The sequence below is a fragment of the Pezoporus flaviventris genome, unplaced genomic scaffold (assembly GCF_033815535.1).
Source record: "Pezoporus flaviventris isolate CSIRO_AGI_PZ_B2104156 unplaced genomic scaffold, CSIRO_AGI_Pfla_v1 ptg000097l, whole genome shotgun sequence".
In the NCBI taxonomy this organism is placed as follows: domain Eukaryota; kingdom Metazoa; phylum Chordata; class Aves; order Psittaciformes; family Psittacidae; genus Pezoporus; species Pezoporus flaviventris.
In genome coordinates, this window is record NW_026892645.1 from 8,098,550 (window position 1) to 8,117,207 (window position 18,658).

Sequence of the window (18,658 nt, forward strand, 5' to 3'; positions counted from 1 at the left end):
ATGGCTTTGCTTTTCCGCTGTTCCCAGCCCTGGGATTGTTTGGAGGCATCAACCCAAGGGCTGAGCGCTGGGAACTCTGTGTTCTTGGGCAGGAAGACAAAAAAAGCCCTGAAACACTTGATGAATTTTATCTCTGTGCGAAGTCCAAGTGAGGTTAATGGGAGTTAAGTGTATGGTTAAGTGCTGTACTTAACTGGGCTCGTAATAACCGGTGGGAATAGCTTTGTGGTTTGGGAGAGGAGGTTTGTGGACTTGCTGAGCTCCTCCGTTTTTGCTTTAGATCAGAGGCTTTGATTTCCCCTCTCTGGGATGCACAGGGGCACCAGTGCATCCCTCAGATTGCATAGGTGCAAATTGAGAGAACTTTTTAGTTCTATTATTCACCTTTTTCCTTTGGTGGGCAATGTCCCATGTACCAGTGGAAGCTCTTCTATGGGATACAGGTGGCTGCAGTAACTGCTGTAGTGTGAGTTACGATGCCAGAATTGCAAAGTACCTTCAGTTGGCAAACGCTCCAGACACATGCATGGAGCTTTTATTCCCATTATTGTGTTTGAATGCCCTCCCTCTACCCCCTGGAAAGCAGTGGTTCGTGCTGCAGCCTTTCAGAAAGATGCTCATTGTGCTGAAGTATTTGCACTTTAAATATGGTAAGGCACTTGTTTTTACACAATGGGCTGGATCATTCCCAAAGCAGCTGCCAGCTTTCAGCCTAGGAATAAACCTTTTAAAGAAACCTACCTCAACAAAATGAGCTCTTACCCTCCACTCCTGTGAGCACAACAGCTCCTTGCTCCAGAAGTTCATGAGACGTCCATAGAATCCCAGCCTGGTTTGGGCTTGAAGGGACCTTAAAGCTCATCCAGCTCCAACCCCTGCCACAGACAGGGATGCTTTCCATAGAGCAGCTTGCTCCAAGCCCCTGTGTCCAACCTGGCCTTCAACACTGCCACGGATGGGGCAGCCACAGCTTCTCTGGGCACCCTGTGCCAGCGCCTCAGCACCCTCACAGGGAAGAGCTTCTGCCTAAGAGCTCATCTCAGTCTCCCCTCTGGCAGGTTAAAGCCATTCCCCTTGGCCTGTCCCTACAGGCCCTTGTCCCAAGCCCCTCTCCAGCTTTCCTGCAGCCCCTTTAGGCACTGGAGCTGCTCTCAGGTCTCCCCTTCAGGAGCCTTCTCTTCTCCAGGCTGACCCAGCCCAGCTCTCTCAGCCTGGCTCCAGAGCAGAGCTGCTCCTAAGTAAACTCTAACCCCCTTTTCCAGTCTCTTGCCTGTCTGTGCTGCACCCCGCATGGAGCAGCAGCACACGCCAATGCAGAGGAGACCTGGTCCATCAACAGGGCTTGGGCTACTCCATGGGGTTCCTGTTCCTTAATGCTGCAGTGACTTTGTCTCTGTGCTTTGCCACCTTTCCTGGACTTGCTCCAACAGCTCCATGCCCTTCTTACACTGGGGACATCCGACATCAAAAGGTGTGAGTTGCTGATTCAAGCAGCAATTCCCATGGGCCCCCCGAAATCACAGCCACTGGGGAATACCTGAGTTCCCTCACTGCTCCTCACCTTTCCCCGCACCATCCAAGCTGTGGCAGCCCCCAGAAGCTGGCAGGTTAATTGAGCAGAAAGGATGCTGTACCGTGTCACTCACCGGCACTTGGAAGCTGGAGGCACAACGTGAATCGTGTTCGTGTTCCTTCATCCGGAGACGTGCAGCTCTTATTAGATTAATTTTTTCTTAATATATGCAGAATATATAGTGGGAGCAGCATTAATTCCTGCTAATGGCTGCGAGATCCACCGAGAATTAACCGCATTCTGTGTAAATTAGCGAGGAAGCAGATAAACACAATTATGAAAGAAGCAAGAAAGGTACTTTTGCAACAGCACTACATGTTGCTCGTTTATCTGACGAGTGTTCTTTACCTCTAATTGTATTTCATCACTTGCTTGCAAATGCTCTGCTGACAGATATTGGAGTAATCCCAGGTATTCGAGACCTCTCTTTGGCATTTGTTAAACCTTTGTTTGGGAAGGGTGAGGAGCAGTGAGGGAACTCAGGTATTCCCCAGTGGCTGTGATTTCGGGGGGCCCATGGGAATTGCTGCTTGAATCAGCAACTCACACCTTTTGATGTCGGATGTCCCCAGTGTAAGAAGGGCGTGGAGCTGTTGGAGCAAGTCCAGAGGAGGCCACATGAGTGGCCATGAGTATCCAGAAAACCAGGCATGGTCAAGCTGCCGTTACTGGTGTTTTCAGTGAAACCAAGCCAAAGCTGAGCTTTGGAGTACATCATGGCTCTTCTCTTTCATCTGGGAAGATACCAGGGCCACACATACCCTCTTCATTGTTCCCTTTGATATTTGATGGGTTCCCATTTGCCCTTCCCCTGGCAGTGTACCCCTGGCTAGGATGTGGCCACAGGGCAGCTCTGCTGGCGTTGGGATGCTCCTCACCCCAGATGGTCAGGTTTTGGGCTTTGGTCTGAATACAGAACAGAGAAGAATGGTGCATGGATGGTGGCTTGCTGGTTTTGAGGGACTTCCCTTTATGCCTGTGTTTGATTGCAAGCTGCTTTGTGTATTGGCACAACCCTGGGTTCTCAACCTGTAACACATGGTGATCCTTGCCTATGAGACATTGCCTGTGCTCTGAGAGAATTACTGTGGATGTGATGACCTTATTTATTTGAAAGCAAGGCTGGTTGTTCTTAACTCAAGTGAATTTTGGCTCCCCTTTGGGATGCGGCTAAGGTGCAGTGCAGGTACTGGGTTTAAATGAGCTGAGCACTGAAAACATGGAAGGGTCTGTAGGAGCCTTGGCAGGGAGGAGAGATGGGGCTTGGTAAATGGAACTCCTTGGGAGAAAATAAAGCTGCTGTTGTCTGAGCTTTGTGCTCAGCCAGGCTGCCCGGGTTAGCGAAACATGAGGGTGAATGGATAAGACCTTCTGTGTTGTAAAACCCTCCATCACCCAGGGCAAGCTCTGGGTTGGTGGGTCAGCCGATATAGGTGAAGTGTTCAGTGTGTGTTAAAACCACGGTGTATGCAACCAGTGCTCAGGCTTTACAAAGAGCTGGCAATCAGGTGCTTAATAACATCACCTCCAGCCCTTCTCTTTCATTTCCCTGCAAATAAATGCCTTTTCTTTTTCACATCATAAAATGCCTTAGGAGTCATTTGGAATTGTTATCCTAGCAAGATGCGCAGCCCTGGATATACAGGCGTGTTCGCTGTGATTGAGGGTTGTGTGTTTTGATGCTTGCATAGAGCCAGCGCCTGGGAGACCATTCAACTAAACGTTTACTGGAACATCACATTGCATGTCTGAATGGCACAGAAAGGCTGATTGGCAGGTCCACTCCTCCTTTTTGCTTCCGTTCTTGGATGAAACAGCACAAGAAAACTCAGCGTGGCTTAAGGAATATAAAATTATATGGAAATGGGACTTGTTTATTTTTCCTTAACGCGGGACAGTCAGAGATTTTAAAGTTATGGTTCCCACAGCAACTGTAACTCTCATCTCTTGAGCGTGTGTTATACTTTACAGGACTATATATGCCATTAAATTTATGCCCTGTATGTGTATGTGCAGCAAGGCAAGCAGAGCAGCTGCGTGTGATGGATCTGCATGAGCCTGATGGAGCCATCCTGTGGGAATCCTTCCTTTTAAACCCCCTGAACTCCCTTATAGCTTGCACTGGTATAAGCCCGTTCAGAGAGGGTGGTTTGTGGATGCTGTCAGCTCTGGGTAGCGTTAGGTGATATGGGTATGGTAAGAGAAGGTGATGCTCCATCATCACTGGAGCTCAATGCTGTTTTAAGAGCAATGGAAAGAGGGGAAGAAAAGACATAACCCAGTTCTCTTAGGGCCACAATTCAAGCAGCCATCCCTGCTCAACAGAGCACTGAGGCATGTGCTATAGTCTCATGGACTGTGATGGGAATTAAACACACATTCAGGGTTAAGCGTGTGGTTAAGCACCTTGGTGAAGCAGTGCTCAAATGGGGATTTGAAGCATACAGGGAGAAAATGCTGTATATTTTTGGTAGATTTGCCCTGTATCATTGCTGTTTCTTATGGGGAGGTGGGGTGGAGTGGTCTGGAGATCAGGATTGCATACACTTCTTTTTGGAGTCTATCTATGTGTGTGTATGTATCTATAGATCTTTAATCCTGGTGTTGAGCTCTTCCTTGCTAGCCTTCATGCTGGTTTGCTGCCTGTCCTGGGCCTCAACCTCATGCTCTGCCTCAGTTTCCCTGCCTGATGGCAGAGGGTTGGAACTGGATGAGCTTTAAGGTCCCTCCAACACAACTATTCTATGGTGATTCTTAAGTGATCCTTGCTTCAAGTCAAGCTCCCGATTTCTCATGCCATCCATGCAGGAAGAGAGTAAGCATCTTTACATCCCTGGTTTATATTGTCGCATCCCTTACTCAGCAGAGGCTGCGTGAGGACTGAGCGGGCTTGCTCAGGTCTGTGCTCACAGGAGCATCCCAAGACGGTACCCAGCTCCTTCCCTAACTCCAGGTCCTGCTGCTCCCTTTCTATCCATGAGCCCTGCTTTCCTCTTGTAGATGTGAGTGCTTCTTGCAAAGCCTGCTCCCAAAGCCCTGGCTGGTGTTGTCCTGACTCTAGGGAAGAGCACACTAGAGCATCCCCTCCCCAGCCTCTCTGTTCCTTTAAAGCCGGAGGGATTGTGTGCTGTCTGTGGGTCTGTCCTGCACCCCAGGAGGGTGAGGAAGCAGCAGGGTGCAGAGGATGTCGTGATAAATGGCACTGCCGGAGAGGGAAGGCTATGAGAGATGTCTGCAGAGAACAGCCTTATTTTTCATTGTTAATGATGGGAAAGAAGGTGCAAACAACATCGTAATTCCGATTTGCAGGAGAAACATTTCAATTGAGAGGTGCAGCAAAGAGGAGAAATGCGATAAGGCAAAGGAGCTCTAGGGAGAAGCTGGAGGTTTGCTCTAGAAGGGGAAGAAGCTGATGCCATGCAACACAAAACATTAAATGGGGTATTTTTCCCCCAAAACTGGGTCTGGTCTGGCAAAGGGATCTGCTTGTTGGTCTGGGAGGAAGAGGATGGACAGACCAGGCTGCCCACGAGTTGCCTTGGGCTCCAATGTGGGTATCTTCTTAAAGGTTGGACCAGATCCTCCTTGAAGTCCCTTGCTGGTATTCCATGATTCTCTGAGTTTGGCTGCAGCAAAGGGTTTGGATGAGAAGGTTGACTGCAATTCACAGATGCTGCTGTACCAGCCAGCGTGGGTGATCCCAGCTCTGCTTCTGGCTGTGGTTTGTCTTGGGATGTGGCTTTGGAGGACCTTTGCCTGGTGATGTGGCATTTATCGGGTCTCTGTGCTGCCGTTGGCTATCACTTTCAGTTAAATAAATTAGAAACGTGTTAGCTCCAATTACAGCATGGCTAAAACCTAATGCAAATGTTTGCTATGCCTGCTCAGGGCGTGCTGCTTCATTATAGCCCTTGGCAATGGCAGAGGAGAGCCAGGAGAGGTTTGTGTCCTGACCTATGGACCTCTGAGGTTTGGTGGTCTGTGCTGGTGGCATCTCCCCCTTTGTTGTGCTGTTAGGTGATGTCTTACCTGCCTGTTGTGTCCACGTAGTGCTCTCTGCATCTGGGTAGACCTTGGAATGGAAGCACAGAAGGAACTGTGGGGTCACTGCGCTGCCCTCAGGTCTGTACAGGGCACAGGAGCACCCTGAAGCCTTTATTTCTCATTTGAAATAAAGCATAACTTTAAAGCATCCAGGCTTGATTAAAAACCAAGTAATAAGAAAGAAATTTGACAGTGATGGATAATCCACTCCCACCATTGGTAAATTGTCCTGGTGTTTAATTACCTTCAGGGCCAAAAAAGAAAAGAAAGGGATAAGTACAGTGTGAAATGCTCTGAGGGCTGTGGTTGTTGCTGATACATGTTTGCTAACATGGTTCACCCACTGGGACGACATAGGGTGATGTGATGCTCCAGCGCCAGGGTCCTGCTTGCCCCAACTCTCTGTGGGGTGCAATGGGGGGTTCTTGTGCTGGTTAGAGTCTGGCTCTCCCAAGGGGCTGCCCTTAGATCAATGGCTCTGGTTTGTGAGCCCTGTTGCACTTAGATGTAGCTAGGATAGGGCTGGTAGTCGTCACAATGTAGAATGATAATTGGATTTGGGTGTTGTGTGGGAGCCATAGTGGGTTCAGAGTAGTAAAAGAGACAGGGATATTTCTTCCTGCAGGGCGAAACCTTGTATTGGTGTTCAGAGGAGGCAGCAGAAGGGGTTCAGATCAGCGCTGGCCACAATGCTGTGCAATTTGGCAGCAGTTCTGCTTTGACCTGCAGAAGGGATGCTTTGGTATAACAGGTCTATCTAGCCCAAGCAATGCTCCAGCTTGGGACCACCTTCTGTGACTTTCTTGGCATGGTGGTGGGCAGACCTTTGCTTTCCTAATGGCTGGGCTGTGTTGCTGTGGGTGCTCTGTGTTTGCAAAGCTGCAGGCCTGGAGGAGCCCTATGGGGGCCACATCACATCCACCCCACTGTGGGGAGCAGAGCTGACCCCGCAAAGTTAGGAATGACCAGGGCCTTTTGCAAGGAAGTTTGTTTGGACCCCAGGGGAGCAGCAGGACTACCTTGTCTTTCACTGCTTTGGGGGGGAAGGGTGATGGCTTGTGTTCATACATCCTCTTGCTGCTCAGAAACTGCCCAGCACCTCAGACAGATGCCCAAGCAGTGATCACCCTCCAGGTCGGCAGCTTGGCAGCCTTCCTAATTCATGTCAATGCCCAATTTCTTCGACTTTGAGGTGGCTTCTTCCATCATTTGCTTCCTGTGCTTCAAATAAGTCCCAGCCTCTCTGCTTTCCGCCTTCAGGTGGGGTTTGCTCCAGTGCCCCAAGCCCTACAGTTCTGCACACATGCAGCTTGTCCCCACCAACCCTTTTCTTTCCCACTCTCCTCTTCCCATCCCTCCTCCTCTCCTGTGGGCCTCAGCAACCCGGTGGCTCCCCCTCAGCCACGCAGGGCATGCAGGAGCGCAGTGGGAAGGACATTACGTGGGAGAATATGCATGTTCACAACTCGGAGGATTAAAGGCCCATGTTCTTATCACTGCAGAACAGAGTATTATAAATCCAGCCTTAGAATACCAAATCCCTGCGCGGCTCGGCCATTGTTTGGGAATATTAAAAAGCTCGGAGACAGAAATAATCAGTTTCCGAATGACACATTGTCAAATAAAACATTTCTCATATTATCCATGCCTTCCTCTTTCTCTCTCCCGCTCCCTTAGCTGGATAATTTAACATGAAAAGTAGATTAAAGTGAAGCTGGCTTGAATGCCTCCTACCTTTGACTCCTTTTTTCCCCTCCTTTTCCCCAGGAAGCATTCCCGGGATGTGCGGTTGGTTAAACATACAGCTGGTAGCATGGGGTCAGGGACAAAAGGAGTGTGTTGAAAGCAAGCTGCCTGCAATGAGCCCATGGGTGGTGGCACAGGCACCCCCAGCCTTTCCCAGGAACAGAGGGGACCATCGTATTGATGGCTGGTAGAGCAAAGATCTCCGGGTCATCCCCAAAGGATGCGGGAGATGTGGCTGCATCAGCTTCCTTGAGCTGACCCCGTCATTCCCAAGCCACCAGAGGAGCGGCACACTAATAACCTCTGTGCCTTTATGCCTTCTCCTGATCCCTCCCAAGCAGGCACATCTTTAAATGAACGTGCTGACAGGTTTATCTGCTCCACTCTGTTCCCTGAGGGCAAAGACAAGGTGAGCCCAGCCAGGCAGCTCCCCCACTGCTGCGGATGCCTGGATCCTTTCCCTGGGTCCATCTGGGAAAGCTGCTCCTTGCACAAGGCTTTCACAGTCATCCCTGACCTTTTCAAAGCATCTGGGTTGTCTCTGGTTGTGCTTTTCCAGGGAGGGCAAGCTCTGCTGTGTCTGCAGCTGTGGAGTGTTCTGCCCTGCGCTGCAGCCACTTCACAGTTGCAGAGCATCCAGCCATGAGCTGCATCCAGCCAAGCAGCTCTGGGACTTGGTGGTGAGGCTTTGGAGAAGGCTTTTCCCTGTAGTCATGTCCATGACTGTTGTTTTTAAACCCTTCCGTAATGTGAAGCCCTCGCTTTCTGGAAGGATGCTAGCACACAAGCATGGATGTGGTCTTGCAATGTGGTTGGTCACATTGAAGCCTGTGGCCCTGCTGTGTCCTTGTCACTGGGCCTCCCTTCTGGAGTGTCTGCTGTGCCATGGTTTCTCTCCTGCAAACTGGACTTCCAAGGAAATGGACAGTTTGGTACAGGTGGCTCATGCTAGGGAGCTCCTGTGATGCTCCGGGTTCTCTATGCGTCAGGCGCTGCACAGACCCAAGGAAATGCATGTCTGCTCTTCCAGGTTGAGGTGTCCAGGCTGGTTCTTGTTTCTGAGCATGGAATGCCATGAAGGGTCCTTATCCCGTGGTCCTTTAAGTGCTGTGTTACTGCAGGGCATGAAACCGTTCTGCTCACCAAGCCCTACCCTTCTCCAGTGCAGAGATCCCTGAGCATCTCCTGGATGCTAAATTGCCTTTCCTGATGGCAGCATGCACTGGGAAAGTCATCTGAGCAATGCCCTCCTGAATCCCCAAGCCCTGCTCTCATTTGTTACAATTAGGGGGCAGAAGAGGGGGTCTTGATGTGGGAGAGGCTGGGCTACTCTATGTAGCAGATCATGGTGTGGGGTGGTCCAGGGAAGCATCTTTCCTCTGCTTTTGCTCCCAAGGCCTCTCCCCCAGCTTAACTCCCCCTGTGAGCTGCAGTTTTTGATGCCACCTCTTTACAGCTGATCCTGCTTGAGCTTCTTGTACAGCTCCATGCTTTGCATCCAATGCAGAGGGAACATTTGCACCCCTCCACTTTGCTTTTGCACGCTGCCAAGTCGCGGGCTGCAGCATCCCCTGTGCCACAGAAACCCCTGCCCTGGTGTTCCAGGTTTGGCTGCAAAGCCCTGAGGGTTCCCACTGCTCCAGATTTATGTGTCCTGCTTTCCTTCTCTGCCACAGGATAAAATTGCTCTGACCCTGTGGAGATGAAGAGGCTGGTACACGTGCAGCTCCAGCCTGTATGGGCCAAGGTGGCCGAATTTAGGTACTTCCTTGGGAGGAGAGGCTACTTCCATGGATATATTATAGCTCTTTAGGAAGTTGGGTTTTTGGGGTAGAGTTTTATTATAATGTAATTGGGGACTGTATTGAATAGTTTAGAGGTGGGTGAAGAGGAGAGCTTTGCAGAGATGGTTTTGGTCTGGAATGCGTTGTGCTGTGCCCCCAGGTCTGCAGGTGAAGTCTTGGTGAAACCCAAGGCTCATCACTGCCAGAAGTGCTGGGGCTGGGGTCAGCATCATCTGTGTGATGCTGTGTCTCTTTGAACCTTTACAGCTCAGGGGTCAGTGGCTGCGTTGTCTTAATGAGGTTTTTTCCTCCTAAGTGGTGGGATACGATTGCCTCCTTGTCCATTTCCCCCTGCAAAGTGGCAGGGGGGGCTTGACCACCTCAGACCCCTGTGTGGGTGAGCTGGGGGCGGACCCAAGGGATGTGTGGTAAGAACAAAGACCCTGGGAGAGGGAGCAGGATGTGACTGTGCTGTTCTCAACTAAAAGCCATCTCTGGCACCCTGCTCACCTGCCTGGGATGTCCCACCCAGGGGTGGCTGCTCCATGAACCCACCCATGTGTGGTTCATGGAGCACTGATGAAAGGGTGCTCTGGGGATAGAAAAGGAGAGGGTCCATGGATGCTGGCTACAGCATCTCCTTAACCATCCTTTTGCCTTCTGCATCTCCCGACCTGTCCCTTTGCCTTCTGCAACTCCTGACCCATCCCTGTGCCATCTGCATCTCATCACCCATTCTTGTGCATCTCCTGGCCTCTCCCTTTGCCTTCTGCATCTCCTGACCCATCCCTGCATCTTCTGCATCTCCTCACCCATCCTTCTGCATCTCCTGATCCATCCCTTTGCCCTCTTCATCTCCTGACCCTTCTCTCCCTTTGCTCCCCTCTGCAGGGGGGGCTGATCGCGCTGCTGCTGCTCCTCCTGGTCTTCATGGTGGCTCTGTACGCCCAGCGGCGCTGGCACAAGCGCCGCCGCATCCCGCAGAAGAGCGCCAGCACGGAGGCCACGCACGAGATCCACTACATCCCCTCGGTGCTGCTGGGCCCCCAGGCCCGCGAGAGCTTCCGCAACTCGCGCCTCCAGGCCCACAACTCCGTCATCGGGGTGCCCATCCGCGAGACCCCCATCCTGGATGACTACGAGGATGAGGAAGAGGAGGAGACGCCGCGGCGGGCAGAGCCCAGCACCAGGGAGGATGAGTTTGGCAGCCAAGTGACACGGACGCTGGAGAGCCTGGGCCGGGGTGGGGATGAGAAGCCTGACTACGAGAAGAAAGGTTTGTGGCTTTTCTGTCTCCTCTGTCCCTCCCCACATCCCCTGCCAGGGTGTCTGTCCTATATGGGGTCACCTGGAGAGGATGGCTCATCCTCATATAGCCCCATGGCCGGCGCTTGGCTCTTCAGGCTTTGGTCCTCAGCTGTCAAGGTGGTTTGCAGACCTTGTCTTGGAGCTGCTCTTCCAGAGATGGGAATCGCTTCTGGATGGTGATGGGGAAACTGAGGCATGGTTGCTATAAGACCTAAGTTATCGTTGCCAGCCCTAAGAACCAGGTCCCCTGGACTAGCATCAGCTTTTTACTGCGCTTTGCTCATGGCTCAGGTACCATTAGGGGTATGTGAGCGTGTGCTTGGAAGCTTCATGGGATCTGACCTGTTTCCTTTGTCATCATCTCCTTCCAAAACCAGTCCCCTCTTTCCAACATAAGCCTGCATGGCATGATGATTTGGGAAGCTGATGGCTCAGCTTTCAGGCTTGGTGGTGTGTCTGGTCCTAGCAATGGCAGAGACTGCTGTGAACCCCCCACTGGGTTTGAGGATGCTGGATGTGGGAGCAGAGCTGGCATGTCCCTAGGGAGAGGAGGACAAAAGAGTCTGAGGAGGAGTCACTGCTGCCACTGCAGCAGCACTGGAACTCCTGTCTCCTTAACAGGATGGGAATGCTGGGATTCATGCTGTGGGACAGGGGTATCCATCAAGCCTGTCTTTACTCTTTAGGTTCATCGCTTTGCTTGGAGCAGGGCATCCATTCTATGGAGTGAACGTGCCTGTGCCGGGGCTGCTCCAGCCTGCTGAGCCATGGGGCTCCTCAGAGAGCTGCTCCATGAAGCCATAATTTCTGCTCCTGGTACAACGTCCCCGTGCTTTATTCTCTGAGCAATCAGACAAACGATCCTGTACTCGCCCACAAACAAAGTCATCAGGGCTGGAGATTTAAGATGAGAGCACAGGAGCTCTGAGTGGAGCTGGGAATGGCAGATCAGACAGTTCTGATTGAGGGAGAGTGCAGAGCTGAATCTGTGTGGATCTAATGGATGGACACAGAATGCGAACACCTCCCACCTGTGTTCTTTGGTGTGGCAGGGAGGATGTTCTATAGCATCTGTAGGTCAGATTAGAAAGAAGCCTATACAGTTCCCTATGTGGGTTCTGGCTGCTGCCTCTCCCTGTGATGCTGGCTGCTTGTAAGGTACAATGTGAGATAGCACCACTGTTGCAAGGGGTAAATCCCTGATAGTAGGCACATAGAGCAGGGCTGGGGTGCCCATTCCTGAGTAGTTGAGGTGCTGCTGTGCTTCATGCCTTCCCCGAAGGTGCTGAGCTGGGATTTCAAGGAACTCTGGTCCTTTGCAGTTCCCTTCCCCAAAGCTCTGCCCAGCTCAGACAGTAAGAATTGGTGGGGTCCCTCTGGGTAAAGCAGTCCAGCATCGACAGGACCAAAGGCTGGACATGAAAGCACAGGCAGACATGGTCCTCCACAGTTGCAGTGTACATGATGGCACCCATTTCTGGCTGTACCGGGCATGTGGGAGCAGAAGGGGGGGCCCATGGACAGGGTTTGGCAGCAGTCCTGCATCTATCAGCCTTCTCCTGGGATGATGGGAGAGACCAAGCCGTGGGTGACAGATACTGGTGGTGTCTCTTCATGCTCTATTGGAGGGCCATCAGGAGCTCTAGGAGGAGGCCAGTGTCAGAGCCTTTATGAAGCCTATGAGAAAGACTGCTCTGTATTTACTTGTTCTCTTAACTGCAAGTATATAAAGCCCATGTTGCCAAGTCATGTTGTTCTGCACTTGGAGAACTGTTTCCATGAGGGCCAGGCAAGGTTTGGGTGTTGATGTGTGGGTTAAAGGGACCATGGACCGCACGGGTACAACTGTGTGACCTGGGAGAGATGTTTCTGCTGCGTGGAGAAGAGCAGCCCTTTCCCCAGGGTGTTTTGGCTAATGCACACTTGATTGCCTGCATCTTTAAAGCCTGTCTCTCAGAAGTTGCAACACCCACCTCTGCTTATAGAAATGTCATTAGAAGCCATTTAATGCTATTCACCTGCAATGCACAGTGAACAGCGTTTGGATAAACAAAAGCAAAGTACATTAGTGCTAATTGCTGAGTGACTGCAGCAGGAGCAAGGAGGGGATGCACCAGCTCTTCAGTAATGCTGGACCATCCCTCCCTTCATCCCATGAATGCCCATAAAGACTGAGAGGTCCCTGTTGGAGCACCCACAATGGCACTGCTGGGGGATAGGGATGGGGACAGGTCCTCTTCTTGGCTCCATGGAGTAGACAGCAGCTCTGAGGAGCGCAGACAGGTAGAGCCCAGATGTGTTGTGTCTGGAAAGCAGGTCCCTGCCCTTGCAATGGTCTTAAGTGGTGGCTGAGGTTGTGTTTCTTCCACACTTGAAGTGCTCTTTTACTCTTTCCTCTTGTAAATAAGGTTATGATGATGGTTATTGTTGCTCAGACCAACGCAGAGGTACCCAGGGGTCAACCTGTCATCCTTGAGTGCTGATCTGAGCATCCCCGTTGGCATCCCCCTTTGTGTAAGGCTGTCTGTTAGCCTTCAGAGATGTTTCCCCAGCCCTCTGCTCAGTGCGAATGAACAAATGAAAGCCTTCATATGTTGTAACTGAGCTACCTTTTTTATTCTTTCATATTCTCTTCTTTGTTTTGCTTTTCTATAAATTATTTAGAGTTGTGTGAGTGGGGAAGACAGCAGTAACTGCATTTCAGTCCTCTTCAAAACATAATAGTAAACAAGATCTAGGGCAGAATATTAAACCATCTGAGGGCTTCGGGAATTGGCAATAAAGAACTTCTTATACTGACTGAAAATCCCCCCTAAGCTAGGGCTGCAGGCTGCCTGTGGGGCCAGGGCTACGCCAGGCTCAGAGATGAGTTCACAAACGCTCATCTAGCATAGAGGCAGGTTTGTGCATTGCCTGGACTGATCCTTCCAAGGCATGCCGGTTCACTGTCTGCTTGCTCCTAGATGGGCATTTCCCTTTTGGATGAGGCTTTGCTCAAGGAGTTATTCCAATAATGTTATTCCAATGATGTTATTCCTTTTCTGAAGCTGTTTGGAGCCTGGGTTGCGGAGGATGAAGCGGCTGTAGTTCAGGTGTAGGATTTTAGGCTAGAAATATAAATATACATGCTGGGGGCTTTGCACTCTGACCAGGTTTGCACACCCATGGTAAATACAGGGATATGGGAGGCAGTGGATGTGCTGCACATGCGGGCGCTGTGACTGCCCAGGAGCAGCAGACGCAGCCAGGATTCCCATGGGGATGCGGCAGGTGGGGTGGAGGAACTGCAGTTGGTGTGAGCAGACACCGTGTCCCTGGAGATCCCCAGGGGCTGGAAATCAGCTCTGCTCAGGCACGGTTTTACAGGTGGATGGAGGATGGATGCTGGAGCATGGCCCTAGCTGAAGGACAGGGTCAGCCTTCGCCAAGTGCATGGCTGGAGCTGCCAGGTTTCAGTGTGGTCACCGGGGCTGGGTGATGAGCTGTGCCCGCATCCCACAGAGTCCATGAGCACCCAAGGGAAAAGCTCTTCTCGCTGCTCTTGCAGCGTTGATAAGACATCAGCTGGGACTTGTCAGCGAGCTCCAAACAGTATCATCACTGGGCTGTCACCAGAGGCTCTTTCAAGTGTCACTTCCCAGTATTAATTATCAGGGATGGCAAATGCGATGAAGATGGAGAGTTTTGGCTCATCCTCCTCATGCCTGTGCCGCTGCTCTCTCCCCATGTGTGGGCAGTGATTGATTCCCAGGGTGCCAGGTTGTGCTGGCAGCAGGAGCTTCTCATCACTTGGGATTTGTGCCCCCCACACTGTGCTGCTGTTGGACTCCATTCCATGAGGAAAATCAGTGGAACAGGGTGCCTGGAGAAGCTGTGGCTGCCCCATCCCTGGCAGTGTTCAAGGCCAGGTTGGACACAGGGGCTTGGAGCAAGCTGCTCTAGTGGAAGGGGTCCCTGCCCGTGGCAGGGGTTGGATGAGCTTTAAGATCCCTTCCAATGCAAAGCAGGCTGGGAATCAATGAAGAATGTGGGGTTTTTCTTCCTCACATAGAGCTTCTGGATGTATCGGGTTAGGCAGGGAATTGCACTGGATGACTGTTAAATACATCCTTGCAAAATGGGAGAGAAGCCCCTGCCCTGAATGTTGAGCAGCACAAATGTTTTGCAGATCACGGGCAAGCGAAGCATGGATCAGAGAGCCAAACTTCCCTCCCAAGTCTCGGGTACCTCGAGCAGCTCCCGCGTGGTGCCAAAGCATCTGAAGTGAAGCCCAGCACAAACAAAACACAGGAGCAATGTGCTGAATAATGACATCTAGCAACAAGCACGTCTGAGTGATAAAGTTAATGAAATTACAGGTTCTGACCTGATACCGGGCTCTGCTGTGGGTAGATAAACAGCAGGGCAAAGATGAGATGTTTATTTCTCCCTAGCTGCAGTTGTAATCTGGATGCGCTGTGCAGGGCCATTAACATCATTACTGTGATGCAAAATCGTTTTTGACTTGGGGGACAAAAATACATAAAGAAAAATCCCCCAGCTCCCTGGAGAATGGAAAGCTGGTGGAATTAGAATTGCAGCAGGAGCACAGCCTGACCCGGTGACATTGCTCAGAGCCCAGGTGAATTTAGACAGGAGGAAAATCCGAGGCAGTTTAAGAAGAAAAATAGTCTTTTTCTTTAAAATTAATATAATAAAATGAGATGGAGCGAGGAAGGAGGCAGTAGCCAAGCATCCCTGATTATCCCAGAGGATCCCTTTGTGCTGGTGTGGAATGGCGGCCATGCCGTCTCCTAGTTGTTTTGGGTTGTCTCTGGCAATTAGAGGGGTTTGTGTCGTTGTGGGTTTGTGTGGTGCCAAGTGTGGGTCTGCTGGTGGGGGCTGCAGTGTATGGGGTCCTGGTCTTCACCAGGAAGACTCCAGTCTGTGTTGGAACCCAGTTCCCAAGTGTGCAGTGCCCTGAGACTGAGGGGATTTGGTTGAGTTTGCCCAGGTTTATCTCTGTCCTCACTATCTCTGTCCTCATCGTGTCTGTCCTCACTGATCTGTGTAGTTTTCAGCTCATGCAGCTGATGATTTTTGCTCTCTACCTTTCCCAAGCAGATGGCCTCAAGCTGCAGCCCTTTGGGAATTCCTAACTTGCTTTTACCTATTGATATATCTGGCTTTCTTCTTTACCAACAGGGTTTTATCCTACAGCAGCAGGAGCCCTTTGCTTCTGTGCATCAGGTGCTGTTTGAGGGGGTTTGGTCCCCAGACCATTGAAGGCAGCATCGCTACAGCCCCAATGAGATGCGTTGGATACACAGAGATGGGGTTAGTGAATGACAGCAGATAAAAGCCCAGCAAGGCTGAATCTGGGCTTACCCCCAAGTTCCCTATTGAGAAGGTTTCACCAAACCAAATCTCTTAAGGATCAGTGAGAAGCAGAACTTGTGCTTGGTGGAAGCTGAGGAGAGAAGAGATGTCGGACTTGAAAATCGAGTATCTGCAATTCCAGTCCTGCAACAAAGGGACCCATCTTTATTTTCTGTTTCTTTCATGTTCAAAAAGAGAACTTTTCAAGAGAGCCTTTGTGCTGGCTTCAGAGACGCTGCAGTCTGGGTATGGCCTCCCAGTCTAGACAGGAGACAGGACTTATTACCGATGGTACCGATGATTAATACCATAGGCATATCAAAGGTGTGGTTGTGCAGTCATCTTGAATGCATACCTCCTGGACTTGCTTCTCACCTGCTGTGTTAACTTGGGTAAACCTCTGAAGTTTCTCTTAATGCTTTTTCTCTGTAGTGATAGCGAGAGGCTTTCCAGCATGGCCTGGCACCTAGAGTGAGCCTGGACATGGAGATCCAGCTCTTCTGCCACTGCTTGTTTTGGTAACCCTGGTCATATAGGGATGCTGGGGAGGGACTCATTAGGGACTGTAGTGATAGGACAAGGGGTAATGGGTTAAAACTTAAACAAGGGAAGTTTAGATTGGATATAAGGCAGAAGTTCTTTCCTGTTAGGGTGGTGAGGCACTGGAATGGGTTGCCCAGGGAAGCTGTGAATGCTCCATCCCTGGCAGTGTTCAAGGTCAGATTGGACAGAGCCTTGGGTGGTATGGTTTAGTGTGAGGTGTTCCTGCCCATGGCAGGGGGGTTGGAACTGGGTGACCTTAAGGTCCTTTCCAACCCAAACTATTCTGTGATTCTATGTCACTTGATCCAGTCCTTGTCTGTCAGTTGGAGCCAGACAGCAGAGAGGGCAGCATGAGGAAGCACTGAGAACTGCTAATATTAAGGGGTTGTAGTCACACCAGCTTCCAGCCAGACTGCTCTGGGTGATGCAGTCCAGCAGAACTGTGGGAGGAAGGGAGGAAAATAGCTTAGGTTTGAGATGACAGCGAAAAGCAGGCAGGGGAAGGGTCCTGGTGATGGAGAAAGGGGGCTTCCTATGCCACCCACCAATGCTGGAGCAACTTCTGGTAGCCTCATCTCAGTCAGTGTCTTCACCTCCCAGTGAAGACTTCTCTAAGAGAAGGAATGGCAGTGGTCTGGCCTGAGGTTTTGGTGCTGGGGAGAGGGGTATTTGGGGGGATGAGGTTTGAATGAGGAGGGCAGTGGTTGAGCTGGCCCTGGAGGTGCTATTCCTTACAACAGAGTGAGCTCCTCAGCATCTTGGAGGTGAGACTTAAAGGCCAAGTGTGAGCCAGAGGCAATGCCCTCATACCAGCAGGGTTGGTGGTGTTGCTCTCTGATGAAGAAGGGTGAGACCATGGGCGATGGGAGCAGGATGAGCAGCCTGATGTTGCTGTCCCTGAGCTGACAGCCCCGTGGCCTCAAGGGGACATGGGTGCTGGCAGGAGGTCCCTCACATGCCAGGGTGTGCTGTCCCTAATGCCAGGGCCAGGAGCCACCACCTGCAGCCACCATTCACTCGGGTAGGCAGATCCAGTGCCACCCTGAGCACTATCCAAAGGCTTTCTGAGCCTTTAATAAATAAAACGATGGCTTAACGCCTGCTGGGGCTGGAGGCTAAAGTGGGACAGTGCGTCAGACCAGCATCTGATGTGTCCTGGGGCTCTGTCTTCTTTCCAGTGACCTGATGGGATCATGACCCTCTTTGTACGTGATCAGCTTTTCCCTGCTCTAATCCCTGCCAACTCCTTGTGTAATTTCCAGAGACCTTTGAAAATGTATATTCACGTGGCTTGCCAGTGGAAAGTGGGTTGTGCAGTCTCCGATTCCTGCCTGAGAAACCTGGCTGTGAATTTCAGCTTGAAAGAAAGAAAATACAGAAAATGAGGCCCATCAGGGTAGGAATCAGGTCCCAATTCAGCAAAGCATTTAAACACATGCTTAGGTAGTGTCTCTTGTTATTAGACACATTAGATGTGGGTTGAAGTCCAACGTGTGTAATTCCGACTGATTTGAGTGTATTAATAAAGGGAGTAGGGGGCCCAGTTGCAGAGGTTACAACAGATATGCTGTTAAGTCCTTCAGTTTGATGGCGATGCCTGCTCTGACTTTAATGCTGGTTTGAAAGGTCCATACCTGCCAGGGAAAAGCTTTCCTTTCCAGAGAGATAAACACAGTCATAATTAATATACTAATACATTAATTGCTTTCTGAGCTGTAAATGGAGAGCTGCCAGGCTGCAGTTTTAGGTTGTTTTGATCTCATCGCTGCGCTTGTGGCCTCCATCTCGAGTTTGCGTTGTCCTCACCAATATGGCGAGAGGGAAGGATGGTTTCTTGGCCTCATGTTCCTGTGGGAAACGCTTCCCCGTCCTTATACCCCGCCAAGAAAGTGGCCTAAAGCAGCAGCATAGATGTACAGGAGCATGTCCAGGAGGTCTCCCCAACAAGAGCCGCATCCAATGTGGCTCCTGCTTCCTGCACAGGGTCAGAAGGGATGGGGAAGCTCCTGGGGACCAGTGGCCTCCTCTGGTCCTGCATACCCCTGGCTGAAGGAGGTGCTTTGCTGCCTTTGCTTAATGACTGGTTAAGGCTTAAACTTCTCAGACCAGTCAAGGCTATTACCGGCACACAGCAGCATTGCTGTTGAGGAAAGGCTGATAGGTTGGATTTCCTGATGTGACTTCCTTTTCTCCCCTCCCTTTGCTGAATCCTGCTTACTGATTTCACAATACAGAGGAGGAAAGAAGCAGATGGTAAAGTGGCTTTTAATGGTGCCATAGGGGATGGAAGCGAGGTGTTTCG

At 50.9% G+C, this 18,658-nt stretch overlaps 1 protein-coding gene across 3 annotated transcripts in view; it reads left to right on the top strand.

Annotated features, from left to right (window-relative positions):
- ASTN2 (astrotactin 2) overlaps positions 1 to 18,658 on the top strand; it is a 331,851-nt gene that overhangs the window by 72,699 nt on the left and 240,494 nt on the right. For all 3 annotated transcript variants that reach the window (XM_061476701.1, XM_061476705.1, XM_061476702.1), the window contains one exon: positions 10,039 to 10,423. In XM_061476701.1, the coding sequence (XP_061332685.1) occupies positions 10,039 to 10,423 (385 nt within the window). The remainder of the gene's footprint in view (positions 1 to 10,038; positions 10,424 to 18,658) is intronic.